General features: G+C 47.1%; 1 protein-coding gene across 1 annotated transcript; it reads right to left on the reverse strand.

Moving 5' to 3' along the window:
- Window positions 1-1,334: 1,334 nt before the first annotated feature.
- Gm30500 (predicted gene, 30500) lies at window positions 1,335-21,091 on the reverse strand. The gene is made up of 12 exons (XM_017316341.1): window positions 20,931-21,091; window positions 15,028-15,101; window positions 12,792-12,918; window positions 11,917-12,056; window positions 9,958-10,161; window positions 9,650-9,799; window positions 9,285-9,464; window positions 3,928-4,044; window positions 3,297-3,446; window positions 2,907-3,122; window positions 2,048-2,232; window positions 1,335-1,475 (listed from the first exon to the last, which is right to left on the reverse strand). Exons 1-12 carry the CDS (start codon window positions 21,089-21,091, stop codon window positions 1,335-1,337), a joined length of 1,845 nt encoding a protein of 614 aa, XP_017171830.1.
- Window positions 21,092-21,787: the final 696 nt, after the last annotated feature.

A 21,787-nucleotide genomic window follows, 5' to 3' on the forward strand; every position in this document is an offset into this window, starting at 1 on the left:
AGAGCATCACCTAAGACAAAGAGCCTGCTATGCAGGAAAGGACAGAAGTATCTGTCTCTTTTGAGTTGGCCAATGAAAGAATAGGAGAATCTGCACGCACCAACTTTCTAAATAGGGTTCAAAAAGTAGGAATGTATGGGATACCTTCAGTACCAGCCTCTGGGTTGGGTCGTGTTGAGCCTCTGGTGCAGAAGAAGCCCTCCCAGCACTGCCCACCGGCCTCTGTTGCATTGGCCCTGGGACAAAACCTGCCCCCATCACAAGCCCGGCACTCTGGCAGACTGCTCAGCCCTAGTTCGTAGCCATAGGTGCCTGGGGGACAGGGCTGCCAATCCAGGCCAGTGCCTTCGGAACAGTAGAAGCCTGTGGATGGAGCAGAGCTGAAGGATAGGGCCAGGAAAGGATTCTCTGGTCAGGGAAGGGATACACAGGCAGCAGAGAGGCTTGGCCTATTAGCAGCTTCCACCCAAGTCACGAGAGCATCTCAAATTCAGGGAGTGTGCGTTGTTATGGGAGCATACAGCTAAGGTTGTGGGTACCTCAGAACTCAAATAAGGCCTGATGGAAGTGAGAGGCCTAACTGGCCATAGCTCGTCCCCATTCTCTGGCCAGAGGATCCTTGGACAAGCCAGCAGGACTGCTGGATGCTCACTCACCTCTGGGACACAGCTGTGGCCTCATCCCTGGAACACAGTAGCGGCCACTGGGACAGATGAGACATTCTGTTGTGGCAGTGTGGGAGGCATAGGAGCCGGGAGGACAAGGAGTGACATCTACCATTCCCCAAGGACAGAAGTGTCCAGGAAGGCAAAGTCTCCCAGACAGACTCTCCATGAGGATAGCAGGGGCAGTCCCTCCAGTGAAGGGGATACTGGACAGGTGTAAGAAAATAAAAAGTCTTTAGTTAAGAACAGTGCCTGAGTAATGTGCAGCCTGAGGCAGGGGACTGACAATGAGCAGAGCCTGAGGACCCAAATCAGTCATTAACTGGGACTTTCATTGCTTGCCCTCTTGTCTGCTCTCCCATCATGGTCTTTGACTGGCTCTACTGAGTCTATAAGAAAGCAGGGATGTGGCCTGGGGCCACAGACAGCTCCCTGAAAACCCTAGTGACCTTGTCTGCAAGGCTTTGGGACCTGGCATGGCTTGAGCTCCGCAGGTCTGTATGTAGCCTACAAGTCCTGAAGGGCAGTGGGTTGCCCTTCCTCAGCTACCCTGCAGAGGTTTCCTCTTGATTTCTGGATGCCATATTCCCAGATGAAGCAGAGCCCCCTAGATATGTGCAGATAACCCCTTTCTAAACCTGGAACTGGGAGGTGAACGTTGTGCCTACCCTAGGTAGCAAGGTGCCGACCAGGTTGGCAGGAGGCCCCCAGGACAGAGTTGTCCAACAGAGCACTGCCGGCATCCCTTTGGGCCTCTGGTTCCTTCTGAAGACCAAGTTCCAGGTGGGCACGGGGCTGGGACTGGAGAGCCTACAGGACCAAAGACTTAGAGAAATAGCCATGCTGCCCCCAGGCTCCTGTGCCCTGAGATGGCCCCTCCCCACAAACCAGGACAAGGATTCTTCCTCAGTGGCCAGAGGAGGGACGCTTTAGTTGTGAGTTTCTGGTCACCTTCACTGAAGTAAAGTGGGCAGTGGGAAGACCAAAAATGGACTTGGTACAGGGCACTAGAAGGCTACACACTATTTGCTATCTGGCCTGGGAGAGAAGGGATACCCAGGCCTGAATAGGCCTTCTGAGTGGGAAACTGCTGAAGCAGGAGAAGGCTACAGAAAAATAGTGCCACGGGCACATCAATCCTTAGGCAGCTTTCCTAAGTTTACATCTGGAAGGGTTTGAAGATGGTGGCACAGGTTTGATGAGAAGTAGCTATTATAGCAAAAATTCTATGTTCAAGCTTATAGTTCAGTCGTGGATACAAAACAGAGCTAATAAGGCCTTTGAGGAGCAAGAAACAGCATCTGAGGGGAGCACTGGGCTGGGAAAACAGGAGCCTTCTCTTTCTCCCAGCATCACTATGGTGCCATTGAGGTTGAAAGTACCTTCAAGACAGTAGTGTCCTGGGGGGCAGCGGAGGCCCCCAGCCCCATCTGTGGGGTACTTGCTGGAAGATCCTGCTTTGCACCAGTGCCCTGCAGCACAGACTCCTGGAGAGAGGATGTCCGGTCAGGATAGGCTTCAAGTCCCTTGCTGACCATGTTGAGACCTAGGGCAGTCTGAACTTTCCCTGCAGGAGGGGTCATGGGATACACCTGTGGCCAGTGTGGCATGGAGCTGTGGGGATTCAGAACTTCAAGGGCCTTCGTCCTGAATTAACACAGAAGTCCCATTGAAACTTTTTGAGGTCAGGTCCCAGTTTGAGAGGTGACTGAGATGATCATTGACTGGGCCTATATGTCTATATGACTGGGCCTATATGTCTGGGCCTATATGACTGGGCCTATATGTCTATATGTCTCTAATGGATGCACTTCTTACAGAAGCTACCTGCTCTCAAACCAGCACACCAGGGGCATAGGACAGATATTCTAAGGTTTTTGAGAAGAATATGAAGGGGGTGGCTATTTCTCTGCAAGTGTGTCTACAGCTGGATGCTGCTCTGACTTACAGAAGGGGGCAGTGATGGACAACTTCCCAGTGTGTATGATGATGCAGCCCCTGAGAATCTTTTCGGAACCAGGGAGAGACCTGATCCCTGGGCTGAGGTTGGGGTGTCATGCTGGCTCCCATCACTCCCATTGTCTCTGGAAGCAGTGAGCATACAGACCACTTTCCAGGCAACTCACACTGGTAGTTCTGACTCAGAGTTGTGGACATAGTACGTTATCTAATGGACTTGTCCCTACTCAGGTCCACGGCTTCCCAAGGCCTTCTGTGTCCCCCAAAGACCTTTCTCTTTACCTGTGGGAGCTGAGATCCCAGCCAGTGAGCAGAACTTCCCAGCAGGGCACAGCTGGCACTCGGTGATGCTTGTCAAACCTTTTCGAGGACCGTAGGTGCCCACTGGGCAGCTGTGGTACATGGCCTTAGTTGTGCCCACAGGACAGTAATACCCTCGAGGACATGGGTACAAGCTGAAGTCCTGGACAGGTCCAGTGCTGGAGTCACAGTAATAGCCTGGAAGAAGTGAGGACTACTGAGGAAGGACGGCCCCTCCCTCTACCGGAGACTGTTGGCTCTGGCAGTGTCTTCTGCTGGCAGAAGGTTCTGGGGCTCTGGTCCCAGAAATTTGCCCCTTGGACCCACACTGGCCTTTTCTTTTCATGCTTCCCATCTCTCCCCTCCTCTTACCTGCTGGACACCACCCACTGGGAGCCTGGAGTCCTGCCTCCTTGCAGTAGAAGCCCGAAGGACAGGACCGGCATGTGGAGGACGTGGTCTGCTCTGGGAGACTGGAGAAGGTGCCCACCGGACAGGGTGTAGGCTTGTGTGATGCTACAGCTGAGGGCACAAGGAAGATATGGGTTAAGGAGGAAAGACTCCTCAGAGGGCCACAAAGCATGGAATGACCTGTGACCCACAAAGATGTAAGATCTACCACTGCTCAAATTCTACTAACTGGGCCAGCTCTCTGACCCTCAGCTGCACGGAGAGAGATACCCAGGACATTCCCCTCTGAGCTACAGAACACTCACCAGTCCTCACAGCACTGTGAGCTGACCAAGCTGGCTCCAAGTGCAAGCAGGCCACTGCCATTGTTCTTAGTCCAAACAAAACCACTCAAATTGTCACAGTATAGGCTCCTGTGTCCTTTAACCATACCCTTCCCAAGGCTTCTCCACTCCAGCCCAATCACTGCTAACTACTTCCTTTCCTCTGGCTTCCTCCTCACATTCAGACCAACCCAAGAATCAGGTTCATCAGCAGACAAAGGGATAGGATCATAGCTAAGCCCAAGAAAGAGGTCCATAAGGATACTCACGGCAATAGGATCCTGGGGGGCAGGGCCCCCCTGTCACCTCATCCACTGGAGCTGGGGACTCAGAGCCTCCTATGCAAAAGTAGCCAGCCTGGCAGGGCCCAGTGGGTGTGGGGAGACCTGGGGGTAGGAAGAAGCTGAAACTGATTAGGTTTCTTAAAAATGGTGGTGCATGCCTTAATCCTAGCTCTTAGGGGCTTCAGGACTGGAAGTCTGAGGGTCATGAAAGTCACACAGTAGAATCACCTCTCAAACAAACAGACACACACACACACACACACACACACACACACACACACACACAAAAACAAGATCTCAAGATATGTCTTGAATTCCCAACTGCAACTGACATAACCCCACACCCCAGGATAAAACTACAGTCTATGATGAATCTGAACTGATCTGATAGAGTCTGTGAGGAGCCTGGTATTATGGTTTTGATGTAAACTCCACCCCTTTCTCCCCCCCCCCACCCCCCTTCAGCTCATCTGCTCGAATACTTGGTCCTTAGCTGGTAGCACTATTTTGGGAGGTTCTGAAACCTTTAGGAGGTAAAGCTTAGCTGAAGGAGGTGGTTGGAGGAGGGCGGGCCTTGAAGGCCTTGAAGGCCACAGTCCAGCCCAATGGCCCCAGTCTCCCTCTGCTTCCTGTTTGTTGATGTCATCTACCCAGCTTCCTCTGCTCCCATTACCATAGCTGTGAGCTGTCCTGCCGCCATGATGGTTAGTAGCTTCAGTGAGTCCAAACAAGTCTTCCCTTGAGCTGCTTTAAATATCAGAAATCACCTATTTATTTCATTTGCAGTTACATTTCATATTAGTGTGTATATGCAACCAGCACGACAACTGTTAGGAAATGTTGTAGGGTGCTCCCCATTTCCTGGCTTGCAGGGTTATTTTCTGACTCATTCTAGTGTTTGTAATTTCATAGGATCTTCACCAAAATCAAGTGGCTAACTGAGCAATGGTAAACTGTCCTCTGCACCCTCCCTGCCCCCAAAATGGACTCATTCTTAGCAGGTGATTTGATTGCCTTCAGAGGTGCCGGTTAGGGTCTCACTATGTAGCCCAGGCTGGTCTATAGCTTGAAAGCCTCCTGCCTTTCCTGAGTGCTGGCATTACAGAGACCTGGCCATATCCAGTCTATATTTTTTTGTGTTCTCGAGAGGTAAAGTTCCATAATACAGATTTTCCTCAGTGATGACCACTGCCTCGATATTTCTGAGGATCTCTCCATTGAAGTGGTTTTTCCTCATTTCTTGTTACTGTTTCCAGGTTCCACAGTTAAAATCTCCCTAACTACCATCCTGCATCTTTATGCTACCTGTGTATAAGAATGAGTCATTTGGGAAATCTGAATTATCATCCTAAAGGAATGTTTAAAACTCCCATACTGCATAATAACAGACACCAAGGAAATTCATAGATTCCAGGAAGTTTCTACTGTTCTCAGTTTTCATGCCCCCCCTTTTCAGCCCACATTCTCTCTGTGTACCTCATATCCCCCCTCACCCGATCCTCCTTGCTCCCATCCCTGCCTGCTCCTAGTCTACCCATAAAATCGAGTCTATTTCCTTCCTAGGGAGATCCATGTGTCCCCTGAGACTCCTTCTCTTTACCTAACCTCTCTGCGTCTATGGATTGTAGCTTTATTATCATTAACAGCTAAGGTCCACTTATAAGTGAATTCATACCATATTTATCTCTCTGGGTCTGGGTTACCTCACTTAGGATAATTTTTTTCTAGTTCCATCTATTTACCTACAAATTTCATGATGTCATTTTTTTTAACCACAGAGTAATATTCTGTTATTATGTAGCACGTTTTCTTTTTCCATTCTTCTGTTGAGAGACATTTAGGTTGTTTCCAGTATTACCTATTATGAATAGAGAGCTGCAATGAACATGGTTGAGCCAATGTCCTTGTGGTAGGATGAAACATCCTTTGGGTATATGCCCAAGAGTGGTATAGCTGGGTCTTGAGGTAGATCAATTCCCAACTTTTTGAGAAAACTGCCATATTGATTTCTATACTGGCTGTACAAGTTTACAGTCTCATCAGCAATAGAGGAGTGTTCTCCTTACTCCACATCCTTGCCAGCATGAGCTGTCACTCATGTTATTGTTCTTAGCCCTTCTGACAGGTGTAAGATAAAATCTCAAAGTAGTTTTGAATTTGAATTTCCCTGGTGGTCAAGGATGTTGAACATTTCTGTAAGTATTTCTCAGTCATTTGTGTTTCCTTTATTGAGAAGTCTTTTTTGATCTGTTCCCCATTTTTAATTGGATTATTTGGGTTTTTTGACATCTAATTTCTTTAGTTCTTTATATGTTTTGGATATTAGTCCTCTATTGGGTGTAGCCTTAATAAAAGATCTTCTCCCATTCTATAGGCTGATCCTAATGAGAACTCCTAATAATAAGGATATGTACGACCATCTCTTGTTGCCAGGTGAGGCTTCCAACGGTAGAACTGAGTTGCATTCAGTTAAGTTGTTCATCAAGGGTGTCTCATGAAAATCCCCAAATAACTTAGGCTGTTGCTAAGACAAAGGGTTGCTCTCTGCAACTGACAGTGGGACCTCATTGCTGAGGTGAAGATGCACACAACACATTGAACATTGAGAAGTGGAGCTGGTGCCTACAAGAAGCATTCACCCCTACATCCAAGTCTCTTGGGTGTGGGAAGATATTCTGTGAGCTATTGAAATATAGATACTAACACAGCCACAAAACCTTTGACCTATAATCTGTCTTGTTTGCAAAATATGCTTGAGTCATGGTGCCATAGAACTTGTGGGAGTAGCCAACCACTGTCAGATTTAAGTTAAGCCAACTCCACAAGAAGGAACCCATACCTGACACTGCCAGAGTAACCAAGAACCAGAGACTAGACAGCTCAAAAGCCTAGGGTAAAACCAAAATTGCTGGTCTAAAAACAAACATATCACTGAAAGTACTCCTAATGATATTCTGCTGTTCTCATAGGTCAGTCCCTTATCCAGTCATCATCAGAGAGACTTCCTCTGGCAGCAGATGAGAACAGATGCCGAGACTCACATCCAGACATCACACATACACACACACACACACACACACACAGAGAGAGAGAGAGAGAGAGTGAGAGAGAGAGAGAGAGAGAGAGAGAGAGAGAGAGAATGAGTTTGAATGGGAGGTCTCCAACACATCCCTCCACTCAGTGCTCAGGGAATCCTGCAGGAATTGTAAGAGGCAGAGGAGATGGAAGACACTGGGAGGACACGGTCCTCTGAATCAGCTAAAGCAAGACAGACAAGAGCTCACAGAGACAGAAAGAGCAAGCACGGGACCTACAGAGATCTACAACAGATCTTCTACATTTATATTGTAGCTATTAGCTTAGTGTTTTTAGAGGACTCCTGACTGGTCGGTCTCTGATTCTGGGGACTCTTTTCCTCTTGTTGGGTTGTCATGTCCAACTTTTACCTCATCTTATTAAATTTTATTTTGTCATGGTTGGTTGTCATCTTTTAGAAACCGATTCTTTTCTGAAATACAAAAAGGGAATGGATCCAGAGGGGAGGGAGGGATTGGGGAGTAGAGGGAAGGGAAACTATAATCAGAGTATATTGTACAAGAAAAGAGTTTATTTTCAATAAAATTAAAAAGAAAAATGCAAGCTAATAAACGCAGTTCTGGTTTCTTCAGTTTAATAGATTTAGAAAAATTCATTGTATAAATAAACAAAATACTGGTTTGTATTTCTCCTACTGAAAGATTTAGATGGTGACCACTCTTTTCTTTTCTTTTCTTTTCTTTTCTTTTCTTTTCTTTTCTTTTTTCATCATTACTAACTATGTGAATAACATTTTTTTTCCATTCAAAAGTGATTATTTGGAGAAGGTGCCAGAAATCAGACAGGTGAATGGAAGAGCATGCATAATATTACACATTATTACTAAAATGAACTTGAAAATATCTGTTCAAATTTATATTATAACAAAATAATCTGTCACTACTTCTAATGACTGTAGCTAACTATTTCTTTCATCAGATTTAATTTGTTTTCCCCATCATTCAAGAATAAATCTGGGTTTTATTCATTTAGAAATAAATAAAGGGATTCCTACACAGAGGGATTTCCCAGGATGTACATCTTCCAGAGCTCCACACTGACACTGAAATGGGTGTCTCCTCAGAGTGAGGACCTCTGTGATCACCACAGGTCCAACAACTCTAATGACTCCTGTCTTTACTATGCTCACGACTTTTCACGCTCCTCTGACAAAATACCCAACAAGCAATTTAAAGAAGGAGGGGTTTCTTCTGGCTCACAGTTTGAGGGGATACATTCCCCCATGGCAGGGAAGATGTAGTAGCTGGGAATGGGGAGGGGTAGGTGGTCACATTGCATCTCTAGTGAGGAATCAGAGAGGGAACAGGATGTAGAGCTGAGCTATAAAAGCCCAAGGCCTGACTCTAATGACCCACGTCCTCAAAAGATTCCATCTCCTAAAAATTCCATAGCCATCTGAAGCAGCTCAACCCAGCCGGCAACCTAGAGCTCAAGCATGTAGGCCTTATGAAGGACATTTCACACTGAGACCACAATTACCCACAAGTGAATTCCAGTCCATGTGAGTCCCACCAAGTCCTATAGGCGTGGCCCTGTGAGCCATGAAGCTCACACTGTACTGTATTGATTTTTTAATGAGTTTTCTTGCAGTAAAGTTCCCTGCTGTACTTTGTGTGCGCATGCTTGCTCTGAGGAATGCCAGAAAGTTCTCCCATGTGCTTCTGTGTGCATCATGTTCCATGGTGTACATGAACATGAGCGCCCTTAGCAGAAGGCTCACCACAATTATTGCACTTAAAGGGTTCTCTCCCATTGTGAGTTCTAAGCTTTTTTTCCCCTCAGGTATTCAGTCACCCCTTTGAGAAGAGTAACTAGTACACGTGACGTCAGCCCTGCCCTGAGACCCATGAAGCCAAGCTATGTTCCAGATGCCCTTTTTCTCATGGCAGAAACTGCGACATAGCTCAGTTTCTCAGTCACACAGGGTCTGAGGTTCACATCCAGGTGATCACAGGGCTGAAATAGTGGACTAAGTTTAGTAGACAGAAGATAGAGTCTTGCCTCACTATGTTCTGCAGTGCCTTAAATGAGCTGAGACTCTCCCAGCTTAGGACAAGGTAAAATACACACACACACACACACAGAGAGAGAGAGAGAGAGAGAGAGAGAGAGAGAGAGAGAGAGAGAGAGAGAGAGAGCCACTGACTGACAATCTCTATCCAGCTATGCCATGAGTCCAGAGCTGGGAAAGGAGGCTGAACCACTTCTCTCATAGACAGTCTGGGCGGAGCATAATTGGCTCTTACCTGAGGTGGCACAGAAGGAGCCTGGTGTGCAGGGTATAGGCTCTGGGCTTCCCTCAGGGCAGTAGGAGCCAGCTGGACACTTTCCCCCTGTGGCAGTGGCTGGGCACAGGCAGTTGGTGCTGGTGTAATTGTCCAAGTCAAAGGGGCGAGCATTCCATGCCGCTGACACACAGTACCAGCCTAGGTGGCAATGGCAGGGTGGGGCAGGCACTGTTCTCAGGGGGTCAAAGCCAACCTCAACATGTCACATGCCCCATCATCCCAGTAACTGCTCTGAGTATTATGCTGTTGGCCTCAAGCATGGGGCAGATGTGGGAAGTCTGGGGGTGAGTAGGGGGTTATCGGGACCCACATGGGAACCAAACCTGCATCACAGGGCCCTGATGGCTTCGTCAGATTCTCTTGACCACAGTAGTGGCCTGGCGGGCAGGGGAGGCAGCTGTCCAGGCTGTGGGTCAGTGGGTCTGGGTTGTAGTAGCCCCGGGGGCAAGGGAACTGGGCAGCATGCTTGGTACCTGGAAATAGAGGTCAGAAATAGTATCTCCTGGTTCCTGAGAGCACCCTACCCACAAGGCAATGGACCTGAAAGTGCAGGGATATGAACTGAGCCTAGAGAACCTTTGCTGACTCCTGCTGGCAGCCTGGCTGGGGAAGCTATGTCCCATGCACTTACCTCGTGGGCAGTAGAAACCTGCAGGACATGGGTATCCACTGTAGCTGGTAATGTTCTCAGGGCAGTAATAGCCAGCAGGGCAGGGGAAGCAGGAAACCTGGCCAAGCAGGGAGCCATAGGAGCCTGCACGACAGGGCTGTGGGAGACTGGTCCCACGGGGGCAAAAGTGCCCTTGGGGACAGGGTCCACCGTGCCCTGAGCGGCCTGTTGGGGAAGGGTTATATATGAGGAGTCCACGTCTTGGTCACCACCAAGTCTGGGATGGCTTTGTGACACCAGGACCCACCCCGTGTAGACTTGGGTTCAGGTTAGAGGGTCTAAGAGTGTTTTTGAGCATAACACTACCAATAATCATTCCCTCTGCACTTCCCCACAGGTCAATAGCACACATTCTCTAACACATTGTGAGAACCTCAGATCATCTCTCTCCATGGCAAGTGCACAGGACAGTGATGACCCGTCTTAGGATGGAAGGAGCCAGTGGGATGTTAGCATCCCCTGAGCCTGTCCCTGCTCTCCCTGGCTCAGAGCCATGCTTTGCCATCCCGAGTTTGCTCTGAGGTTACTTTCCGAGTCCTTCAATCTAGACACAGACTAAATGGATACCATCTTCATGTTCTGTTGTGCTGAACGGGGAGGCTGGTTCTGTTTTGACTGTCATTCTGGTTCAGCAACCTCCCTGGGGACTAGCATTGCCTTCTGGCTTCCTACCCATGACAATTAGAAAATTGAAATTTCTATCTGGAGCTGGAATTGCATCTTGAATGTTTTCTGAATAATGGGCAAGCCAGGTAGGAAGGTTCTGGTCCAGGTTCAGCTGACCTCTCAAAGCTAAGGCTCAGTTCTCTGTGTGTGGCCATATTCTGGTCTCCCTCTGCCACCTTCCCAATGGAGACACCCCCCAAAGGAGGCTAACTCTGCCCCCCCACCACCACCACCAAGGCTCAGGACACATCACAGAAAAGGAGACAGAGAGAAAGGAAGAGCTGGAGGATGGGAAAGAGTGAATGGGATACTGTCTTCTGGACGTGGCTAGTGCAGCCCAGGACTGCACTAACCCAGTAACTATGGCTACTTGCACAAGATGGAGCCAGCCAAATTCCCAGCACAAATGGGGTAGATGATCCCGAAGCCCCACCCCATGCTGGGGAGCTATTGGTAGTGGATAGTTGCTGGAAGAGGAAAAACTGTTCTTTTTTTTTTTTTTTTTTTTTTTTGAGGATGTGGCCATGCTACAGAGGAGGAATACACACCTTCACGTGTACATACAGGCAACATTAACTAAGATTTAGTGAGTTATCAAAATAAATGACATGAGGTTGTGAGGACCTATGTTGGAAGGATTTGGGAATATGAGGGAGTTTGGAGATGGAAACGGGGGATGAATATAATCATATTTTATTGTATGTATTATGAAATGCTCAGAAATAAAGGGGGAAAATGGAACTTTCTTCCAGAGTGAATTAACCTCTGAGTGAGGAACCAGATAACTGGACACAGCCCTAGAGAGTTCACCTTTTAACCTACCCTGCACTTTGCAGGGACTTGCAGACGGTATGTTCCTGCAGTTATGCCTTGGATCCCACCTGTTCACAAGGCACCCTCTGTAACCCCAGTTTGGGTGAGGATGAGTGTTTAGCTCAGCCGCTATGTGATCCACAGAGCGTCACCATGGTCATTAAGCAGAAACCCTCAGTTCTCTCTGCCTGTCTCCCAGCAAGTCTATGACTGAGCCAGTGGATCTGGGTGGAATGGAGGATGATGTGTGCAGAAAGGCATGAGCTGTGTTGCTGCCGCTAGAGGGTAGGAAGGGTTATACCCAGTCTCCACTTATACATATCCCCTCTTCCCTCAAATTATCCAGCATGTAGTTACCCCAGTCTTAAGCCTCCCCCAGGGTTCCCCACCACAAGGTCTCTTGTGGGGTCAGAGCCCCTTTAGACCCAAAGGGTTTCATACCTGTTGGGGTTGGAGAGGAGACTCCCGATAGACAGAAGTAGCCAGGAGCGCAGGGTCCTGAAGGAGCAGAGAGGCCAGACGCAGCACAGAAATGGCCAGGGGGGCATGGCAGGCACTCAGAGGACATGGAAAGAAACATCCTAGGAGACAGAAAGAAACACTGGGATAGTGGGGCAGTGGGTATAGAATGGTCGACAGTGGGGCCTGATAGCTCTGGGGGGTGAGTAGGTGCCATCCTGAAGGATAGGCTATCTGGTTACCGCCACCTCATTATAGCCCCTATGATTCTGTCTCCTCGTTAGGAGGTAGTATCAGGAAGATGCCCAGAGAAGAAGGTTCATAATCTAGAGATAATCTGTCTGTCTCTCTGTCTGCCTGTCTTCCTCTCCCTTCCCCCCACACCCAATTCTGTGGCAGGCACTTAATTATCTTTTCCCTCTTATTCTCAATTCAAACTCAAGGGATTGATGGCCTCAGAATTCACTAGCATCTACAGTCAGAATATTTATAATCCTTCCATCCATGTGGCTCTCAACTGTCCCTTTGCTTTGAAGTGTCTGCTCTTGGCTGGAGTTTCCTAGAGATTTAGAGGGGAGGTTTTATTTTCAAATAAGGCACTGGAAAGGCATCTGACTTGACTCCTTTACAGCCTTTCTTGGGCATGGTCCATCTAAAGCCCCCAAGAACCCGTGGGATCCACCTTGGTCCAAGGCTCACTGCCTACCCAAGAATTTTTGGTCTCCTAGGCCAGGAGAAATTGAACTATCTGAAGCCAATACTCTTGGTTTCTGAAAGACATAACTGGCTAGATTTTTGGAGGAAGCAGGGCTGAGAGGAAGCCAGGGCCAACACCAGGCCTAGGCAATGGTACTCACCGATCTGAGAAGGTGCCCACAGGGCAGGGTAAAGCCATCCCCAGGCCTACTGGACAAAAGTGACCTACAGGGCAGGCGGTCTCTGCTGTCACATGGAAGCCAACACCAGGTTGAGCAGGCTCAGCTCCTGCCCAGAGAGTTAAGAACTGATGAGAACAGAAAGCAGTCCCCTCCAACACTTCCCCCTGCCCTGTTTACCTCCCACAGCTCCACATCTATGCATCTCAGAAAGGAGTCAGTGAAAAGGCTGGACAGAGTGACTGAATTCTCCAAGGCTAGGATGGCTCTCACACCAGGAATCCTAGCCCATGGGGATGGTGGGTAAGACCTGGGATGTGTCCCCTTCTTAGGTTACTGACCCTGCTTGCTTGTCATAAAATGAGGAAAAAACAACAATAGTCCAGAATCTGCAATGCCTGGGAAGGGCATTTTAGGTGCTTTTGGCTATCTCAGGGTAGAGACCAATGGAAGGCTCCAAACTTAGCTATAAGGCAGCTCTGACAGAGTGTGGTTTCTGGGCATGACTGAAATCTGATCTCATCTTAATGGTGTTCTGCTGGGATCCTTTTAGACAGAGGAGAATTACATAATTATTCTGACTCTTCTTCAAAAGCAAAATCTTTAAAGTGAAAGGGTCTTTTTTTATAGGAAAAGATGGAGTCATATGATCCCATTTTTATGACTGTCCTCAACCCAGAATATGAGAGAAAGAGACAGACAGAGACAGACAGACAGACAGGCAGACGGAGACAGAGAGAGGACACAAGTCTATTCATACAAGAATAGACCACTCTTGAGTATGGTAGAGAGATGTGAACCACCTCCTAAATGCTGAACCTTGTAACCTACAGGAAACCATCCTGCTTCCTGAGCTCTCCTTAGTCAAGGATGGATAAACTGAGGTGGGGGTGGGAGGTGGCAACCTACTTCCTAGGGTATCCTTCAACTCTAATCTAGTACCACTTTCTGAGACAGAAGCACTTGATTGCAGAGACCACAGAACATCATCTGTCCCATAGTCCAGGCCTGGGAACTCCTCTATGAACTGTGAAGATTCTGTCTACCCAGCTTTTTCACATAATTTACTGAGGCCATGTAGTTAGCTCAATCCAGACAACCCATTCTGAGACCCTTCCAGAGCAAAAGACCAGGCCATCAGAAAAGTATCACAAAGACCTAGCTGGACCAGACTCCTCATAAGATGGGGTCATATGACTCCATCTTTTCCTATAAAAAAGGAATCCTTTCACTTTAGAGATTTTGCTTTTGAAGAAGAATCAAAAAAATTCTGTGGATTCTCTGATCCGAGCAAATCTTCAGGGCCTGAACTGTTGATGCAGAACATCATTAAGATGAGAGCAGGGGCCAATTATACCCAGAAGCCACACCCTGAGCCAGACTCCTCAGCTGTCTGGGATGCGATCACACTGAAGGTCTGGGTAAGTACTGACTTGGGCTTAGAGACTCACAGTAAGGGACATGAATTTTGTGTAGTGTTCTGGATGGAGGAGTTTCAGGAAAGAAGACTGTGATTTGCCAGATCTTTGCAGGGGTCCTCTGAGGAATCCCTGGGGTGAGTGTTTCTCCTGGCTGGAGAAATCTTAAAGGTAGAAGAAGCTACAGGCTGCAAATTTGGGGTCTTGAGGCATATCTTCCTCCCAGCTCAGGCTGTATAATAAATATCAAGCTCCAAATCTGTTCCCAATGAGCTCAGACATCTTCCAATCTATGTGTGGCCATAGGAGGCAGAAGTGTGGATGACAGGACAATGGCGGTCCTACTGAGCCTATGGCCAACTACAGTGGCCAGGACCTCTACCCTGGAGGCTCTTGGGTACCCTCAGGGTCATCATGAGCATCTGGTCCAAGGATAGTCTTAGAGCAGATTAGGACCTAGCTTTAGCCTTACTGGTGTTCCCCCACACCATGAGGCCAGGAGGCTGAGATATGCAAATGAGTTGAGACGTGGCTGCAGTATGAGACACCCCTCATTCACACCCCAAACATCCTCCAGCCCCCTCATCAACCTGTCTCATCTGTCCAAGACTGCCTATGGTAACATGGTCACACTGGATCTGTCTCTAAGATGTCAGTTCCTTAGGTCCTGAGGTCCCCAGGGCTGCTAGATATTTTTGTGAGTGCCCTCAGCCGCACTCAGGCCCCTTGGGATGGCTTGGCCCACGACAGAACAGAACATCCCAGGTGGACAGGACAGGTACCAGCTTTGTTCCCAATACCTCTTCTCCACACTCCAGGTTTCAGCAGAGCAGAAGTGGCCTGGGCAACAGGGGTCACCGAAACGGACTCTCTCCTGGAAGAAGGCAAAAGTTGACTGCTTTTAAAATCAAAGAGTAGGAGGCTAATCCTCCTGAGATCCCTCTTTGACCTGTCCATCCATCCTCACTACCCTTACTACCCCCCAGTGTGCAGCCATGCATGGATCTTAATTTTCAGAAGAGTGTCCAGCTATGGAATGGAATTTTCATTGTCCAATTGTTAATTAGCCTAAACAATTCTATCTCCACCTATTTGCTAGCAATACTGGCACACAGATTTAATTGTGCCATGTTATATCTCTCTGCCTATATTCATTTGTCCACTCTGTTAACCAAGCTGCCCACCTATCTCCTATCTTTATTTTATTAAGGAATCAATCAATATATCACCTACGTCTTTTAATCAGTTAATCTATCACAAGCCAATATTTTAAAATCAGTCTATCTATCTATCTATCTATCTATCTATCTATCTATCTATCTATCTATCTTATCACCTGTTTGCCAGAGGAGAAAATCAAAGTGGGACCTCTGATTCTGGACACACACAGGTGTTGTGTACACACACTTTCAAAGCGAGTCACCTACACATAGCCACACGCCCATGGGCAAATGCTGACCTTGTCAAATTGCTGAACTCTGACTTTCTGGAATGAAACTCTCTAGCCATTGTAACAGCTTTGAGTCCCTTTTCCATCACCCCTCCCCAGCCGCAACTTTCAGGTGACTAAGACTGTGCCCCGCCCCTTTCGTACAATTCTTATTGCACCAATCATAATTCTTGGTGAACAAATGACACAATACCCCCCTCTTTGTAGTTTAATCTGTGAAAACAGTTGACAACTTGCACAAACCTCAATACAGAAAGCCATAGCAGCTTGAAATTGGCACCTCCAGGACAGGAGTAGTCACCAGAATGTGATCCTGATGACCGGGATAAATAGAATTCGGCTTTGCCTCCTACATATGTCCTAGTTGGCGTCACTATCGCTATGATTACACTTGATCTTAGCCAAAAGGCCGAAATGCGGTGTTGCTGTGATTAAACCCATGACCAAAAGTGACTCAGGAAAGAAAAGGTTTATTATGTCTTTCAGGTTAGAGGCTACCACCAAGAGAGCCAGGCAAACTCAAGCAGGAAGCTAGAGGCAGGAAGTGAAGCAGAGACCATGGAGAAACACCGCTTCCTGGCTTGCTATCCATAATTTGCTCTGCTTCTTCTATCACTAGGGCCACCTGTCCAGGAGGGCATGACCCACAGTGGGCTTGGCTTCTGAATCAATCATTAATCAAGAAAATGCCCTCACAGGGCTCGTACATAGGCCAATCTGATGGTGGTAGTTCCTCAATTAAGGTTCTCTCTTCCAAGGTGACTACAGTGTGTGTCAAGTTCACCAAAACTAGGTAGCACAAGCTAGGCTGACTTTGATCTCTGTAGACAATAGCTACCATTTGCCCGTCTTTATATCAAGTAATCAATGCATCTATCATCTAGAGCTACTTGTCAGCTAACAAATCTATATCTACATTCTCATCAGAAAATCTGTACTGTCTATCAGTCATCTGTTAATCAACATACCCCCTATATATTTCAGCAGTAGCTCTCTACCTATTAAGCAACGTTTCTCCCTGTCATTACTATAGTTACCTACTATGCCACTATGGGCTTGATTTGTCTACATGCCTACCTAGATCTTTCCTTATTCCTATGGTGTTCTATTAGTTTTATCTTTGTTGTTGAAATCTGTGCTACTTTGAATGTGTTGACATAATTCTTTTCCTCCTTTCAATGTATTCTCCACATAGGAATTATGAGATCCAGGGAAGGAATTGCCTAGAATTTTATATGTCTGGAATTGAACCCAAGACCTGGGGATCTCCAGGAAACACTCTATGCTCCCCTCTGAGTCCTACTGTGAAGGGGCAGCTTGCCTTGCCTGGGATCTTGCTGCTCACTGACTATGAACCATGATTACAGCTAGGAACTCACGAAGGGAAAACCATGTCTGCGTGTCTAAAGAGAACTTTCTTTTTTTAATTTTTTTTATTTTATTTTTATTGGATATTTTCTTTATTTACATTTTAAATGTTATCCCCTTTCCCGGTTTCCCCGCCCCCTCCTGGAAACCCCATATCCAACCCTCCCTCCCCCCTGCTTCTATGAGGGTGTTCCTGTACCCACCCAGCCACTCTCACCTCCCTGCCCTCAATTCCCCTACACTGGAGCATCTATCAAGCCTTCACAGCACCAAGATCTCTCCTTCCACTCATGCATGACAAGGCCATCCTCTGCTACATATGCAGCTGGAGCCATGTGTCCTCCTTGGTTGGTGGCTTAGTCCCTGAGAGCTATGAGGGGTGGGGGTCTGGTTGGTTGACACTGTTATTCTTCTTATGGAGTTGCAAACCCCTTCAGCTCCTTCAGTCCTTTAACTCCTCCATTGGGGACCCCACGCTCAGTCCAGTAGTTGGCTGTGAGCATCTGCCTCTGTATTTGTAAGGCTCTGACAGGGCACAGCTATATCAGGCTCCTTTCAGTAAGCACTTCGTGGCATCCACAGTAGTGTTGGGTTTTGGTGACTGTATATGGGATGGATCCCCAGGTGGAACAGTCCCTAGATAGCCATCTTCAGTCTCTGCTCTACGCTTTGTCTCCATATTTGCTCCCGTGAGTATTTTGTTCCCATTTCTAAGAAGGACCGAAGCACCCACACTTTGGTCTTCCTTCTTTTTGAGTTTCATGTGGTCTTTACATTTTAATTGTATCTTGCATGTTTGGAGCTTTTGGGCTAATATCCATTTATCAGTGAGTGTATACCATGTGTGTTCTTTAGTGATTGGGTTACCTTAGCTAGAGCTTTCTTAAGGTACCAAATGTTCTCTGCCACATCCTATGTGCATCATGGACCCTTAGCATCCCTCTCTGAGAAGCACATAGCTCTACAATAAAGTACCTATCTTTTTTTTTTTCTTAAAAAAATGTACGTGTATGTGTGTTTGTTTGTGTGGGTACATGCCATATGTGGTTGCCTGTGGAATCCAGAAAAGAGTGACTGATCCCTCAGAGTGACAGGTGGTTGGGAATGAAAGTGAATGGATACAGGTCTTTGACAATAGCCCAAAGCACTCTTAGCTCCTGAGACATCTCTCCGGTTCCATAAGGTGCCTCTTTAATGCTCTTTAAGCTTTCCCCAATTCACACGAATCACTCCTTCCTGCCTTTCAGAGCTTTGACTGCATGCGCTCCTAGCTTACTATGGCACCGACTCTCTGTGGTGCCCTGCTGTTCTCCACTGAATAAACTCTGTTCATTGAAGAATCACTCTGAGTATTACTCAGGTTGTGTGCTGAGTGTCCTGCCTGGCTGGTTCTTAGTGCCTGAAGGGTGAGACCTGGCCTGAGGGTACCTTGAATCCCTCTGGAGACCCTAAATGAGTCAGGAGAGGTATTTTTGTGGCTGGAGCCATCCATGGGTTCCATGGTAGGCTCTTCTTCCCCCCATCTTGATTGTCTCGTCCTTCCTGGTATGTGTGTGAGTGTGTGTGTGTGTGTGTGTGTGTGTGTGTGTGTGTGTGTGTCTGTCCTGGGACAGAAGGCAGAGGAATGGGTACTGGGGTCTTGTTAGGCTCACATCCCCATTCTGCCATCTGTAGATCTGCTCATTCTGTGATCTGGAGAGGTCACTCCAGCTTGTACAATTGGAATCCACAGATGGCAAAGCATCATGTAAGTAGGCAGGGTGAGGACGGGGCTTGGTGAGCACAGGGGAAGATACTGTCTGCAAAAGCACAGTCCAGAATCTGTGGGCAGACATGATTCCTTTTACCCTATATGGAAACCTAGGCTATACTGGCTGAAGGGCACAGCCCATGACTTACTTGCTCTCCATTGCCCCCAGTGTCATCACTGGCTCTATGACCTTCAGTCACCTTCTTGAATGATCCTACTCATGAAAGTTTACAGAGATTTCAGTGTCTGACCAGGGAGAGTCCACCAGTGCCAACTTCTTCTCCACATGGAACTGTGGGCATTGTTATTAGAACTATTCATGAATCCATTGGGTCCCATATGGAGCCACTAGGCTCTTGCTTATTGCTAATTTATGGGTATAGAGAGGACGTCTGCCCATGGCACCTCTTATACTGAACACTAAATGGGGATGCCTCCCCCAGCCAGGTTCATGACGATGACTATTAGGGAAACAAAGATTAGCATGGGAGCTACATGTAAGCCAATCTTCCCAAAGAGAGCTCTGAGCCCATCCTCACCCTCCTTCCAGTCCTTGGACTCAGCATGACTTGGGCTGGATGTAGAATCTAGCTACATTCTGTAGGCTAGGCTTAGACTCTGTGGATCTCTAAACCAGCTCTGCTAAAGTCAAACCTTTCATGCTCATGGCCTAGTGCCCCCAGCACATACCAAAGGGCGGCTGGGAGAATGAGGAACTGTGTGTGTCCTGAAGCAAGGGCAGGAATATCCTGCAGAGGCAAAGGGAATGAATATAGGCAATGTTTCGCTCTCCTCTCTGTGCTAAAAAAGAGCAAATTAAAACTAAAACAGCTAAAAGGAAGAACATAAACATTGGAAGAAATAGAAAAACAGCTGAGAATCCATGAACCCAGAAGTTGTTGAGAACACAAGCAGCTTTGGTAGCACTCCAAGGATAGCTATTGGCCAAGAAATAGAATGTAAAGTGCCACTGGCTGAATGGGAGAGCAACAGAGAGCAGGAGAACAAGCCCACTGAGAGAGAGCATCAAGGGTACTAGATGAGCAACTCTGTGGCCATCTGCTTCACACCGGAGATGAGAAGGACAAATTCCATAAGGCACAGGCGGTAGCTAGCACAGTTGCACACTGCCGCAGGCAAATAAAAATATGGAGAGCTTTAAATGGCTCAGTGTCTTACAGAAGCTGAATTTCTAACTAAGGACCTTCCCACCAGAACCCCGTGGCTCGATTGGGGTCTACACTCCACTGGAAAGAATTCACACCCGATTACCACGAGCTCTGCTGCAGACAGAGGTGTGGGCAGTACCTCATAATTGATTTCATGAGTCTAGCATTGTTTTGGTACCAAAACCAGAGAAGAAAACTATATACAATTATTTCTCATAAAGGCAAATTCAAATATTTTTGCAAATTAGTAAAAAAATAAAAAATATTAGCAATTCGAGGAATGGAAAGGACAAAATGTGACTGTCAGAGCCACCAAGTTGACTTAACATTTAAAGCAAGATGCCCAGTGTCTTGTCAGAATGAGAGTGACTATGTCTGAATGCTCATCTCAGTGCTACAGAAGAAGACCCAAGATAAATTCCCATGCATGATAATGAGCTTTCAGCAAGGCAGAAATGGAAGGAACTTCCTCTACCCAACTAATCCTTCTGAAACAAACTGCAATGAACATCACAAAAGGAAACAACTGACAAAATATTCTCCCAAAAGATCTAGACTCCAACAGGGTTGCCTGCAGATGAGAGACGCGCTAGAGGCTGTAATAGTGTAGTGAGCACGGAAAAGTAATGAGAAATGGGTGATTGAAGTTATGGAACTTGTGCCATATTTATCCACAGATAATGTGATTGTGTGCAATGAAATCTATACAAAATTATTATTTTTTTTTAAAAAAAGAATCAATGAAGAAGGCAGGGATGATGCTCATAAATCAGGACTAGTAATGAACCATTGGGAGTTGAAATGGAATATACAACTCCATTTGCATCAAAACTCAGGGCAAACTTGTAGGTAGATTTAGCAAGACAAATGCAGAGGCTGCACATGGAGAACTGAGAGCAGCAACACTCTTCCAGGACCACACAAGCAGGAACAATCAAATGCAGTGCTTGATATGGTCTCACCTACCTTCGAGGCAGAGCTGGCAGCTGTAGCCTCTGTCCATTGAGAAGAAGCCCAGGAGGCATGTTGTATGGCTCGGCTGCTTGGCTCTTGGCTCCTGTCCAGACAAGCACTTCTGGGGGATAAGACATCTCAGATGAAGAGGGCAGCCGGATCACGCCGCTCATGTAAACCCTGATGATGCCACAACTTGCAGCTCAACTATTCACCTTAATGAATAGCGTTCACAGTCTCTAAACTTTGTGTCCCTTAGCTTCTCATTCATTGGATATGACCTTTATGTGTCAGAGAAAGGTGGTACTTATTCCTATAATCAAATTGGGACTAACAGAAATTTTCCCTTCATTCTTAGGTCCAACCCTTATAGGTGTTCTCAGTCTCTACCTTTGAGAGAGGGCCAGACCTGGGGGCCACAGGCCTGACTAACCCTACTGTGTACATAGCACTCAACCACAGCACAGGCAAGCTGTGGTAGCTGAGAGCACAGCTTCGCTGTGGGATTACCTCCCTGTAGGTTGACATCTCTGTTCCCTTGTGGCTTGTCCATTCACTGAGTCATCTGGGAACAAGGGCTTGGAACCTCTCAGCACCTGCATGGATATCACGTCACTGACTCCATAGCAGCACTTCAGGTGACTTAATCTGGCTTCAGGGACAATCTGATTGAGCACTTCATGGGGACTCAGGGTTGGGAGGTCTTTCATAACTATGAAGGGTTTGTGGGTTATTCCCTAAGAAGAATATCAGCTTTCGTGAATCAGTAAGGATGTGGCTTGGACCTGATTCCTGGAGTTTTATCTGTTCTGGGTTCTTCCCAATACTCCTCTCCCATAAGGAACAATGGGAGAAAGAGCTGCATATTC

This window comes from Mus musculus, chromosome 14 (genome assembly GCF_000001635.26).
Source record: "Mus musculus strain C57BL/6J chromosome 14, GRCm38.p6 C57BL/6J".
NCBI classification, from domain to species: domain Eukaryota; kingdom Metazoa; phylum Chordata; class Mammalia; order Rodentia; family Muridae; genus Mus; species Mus musculus.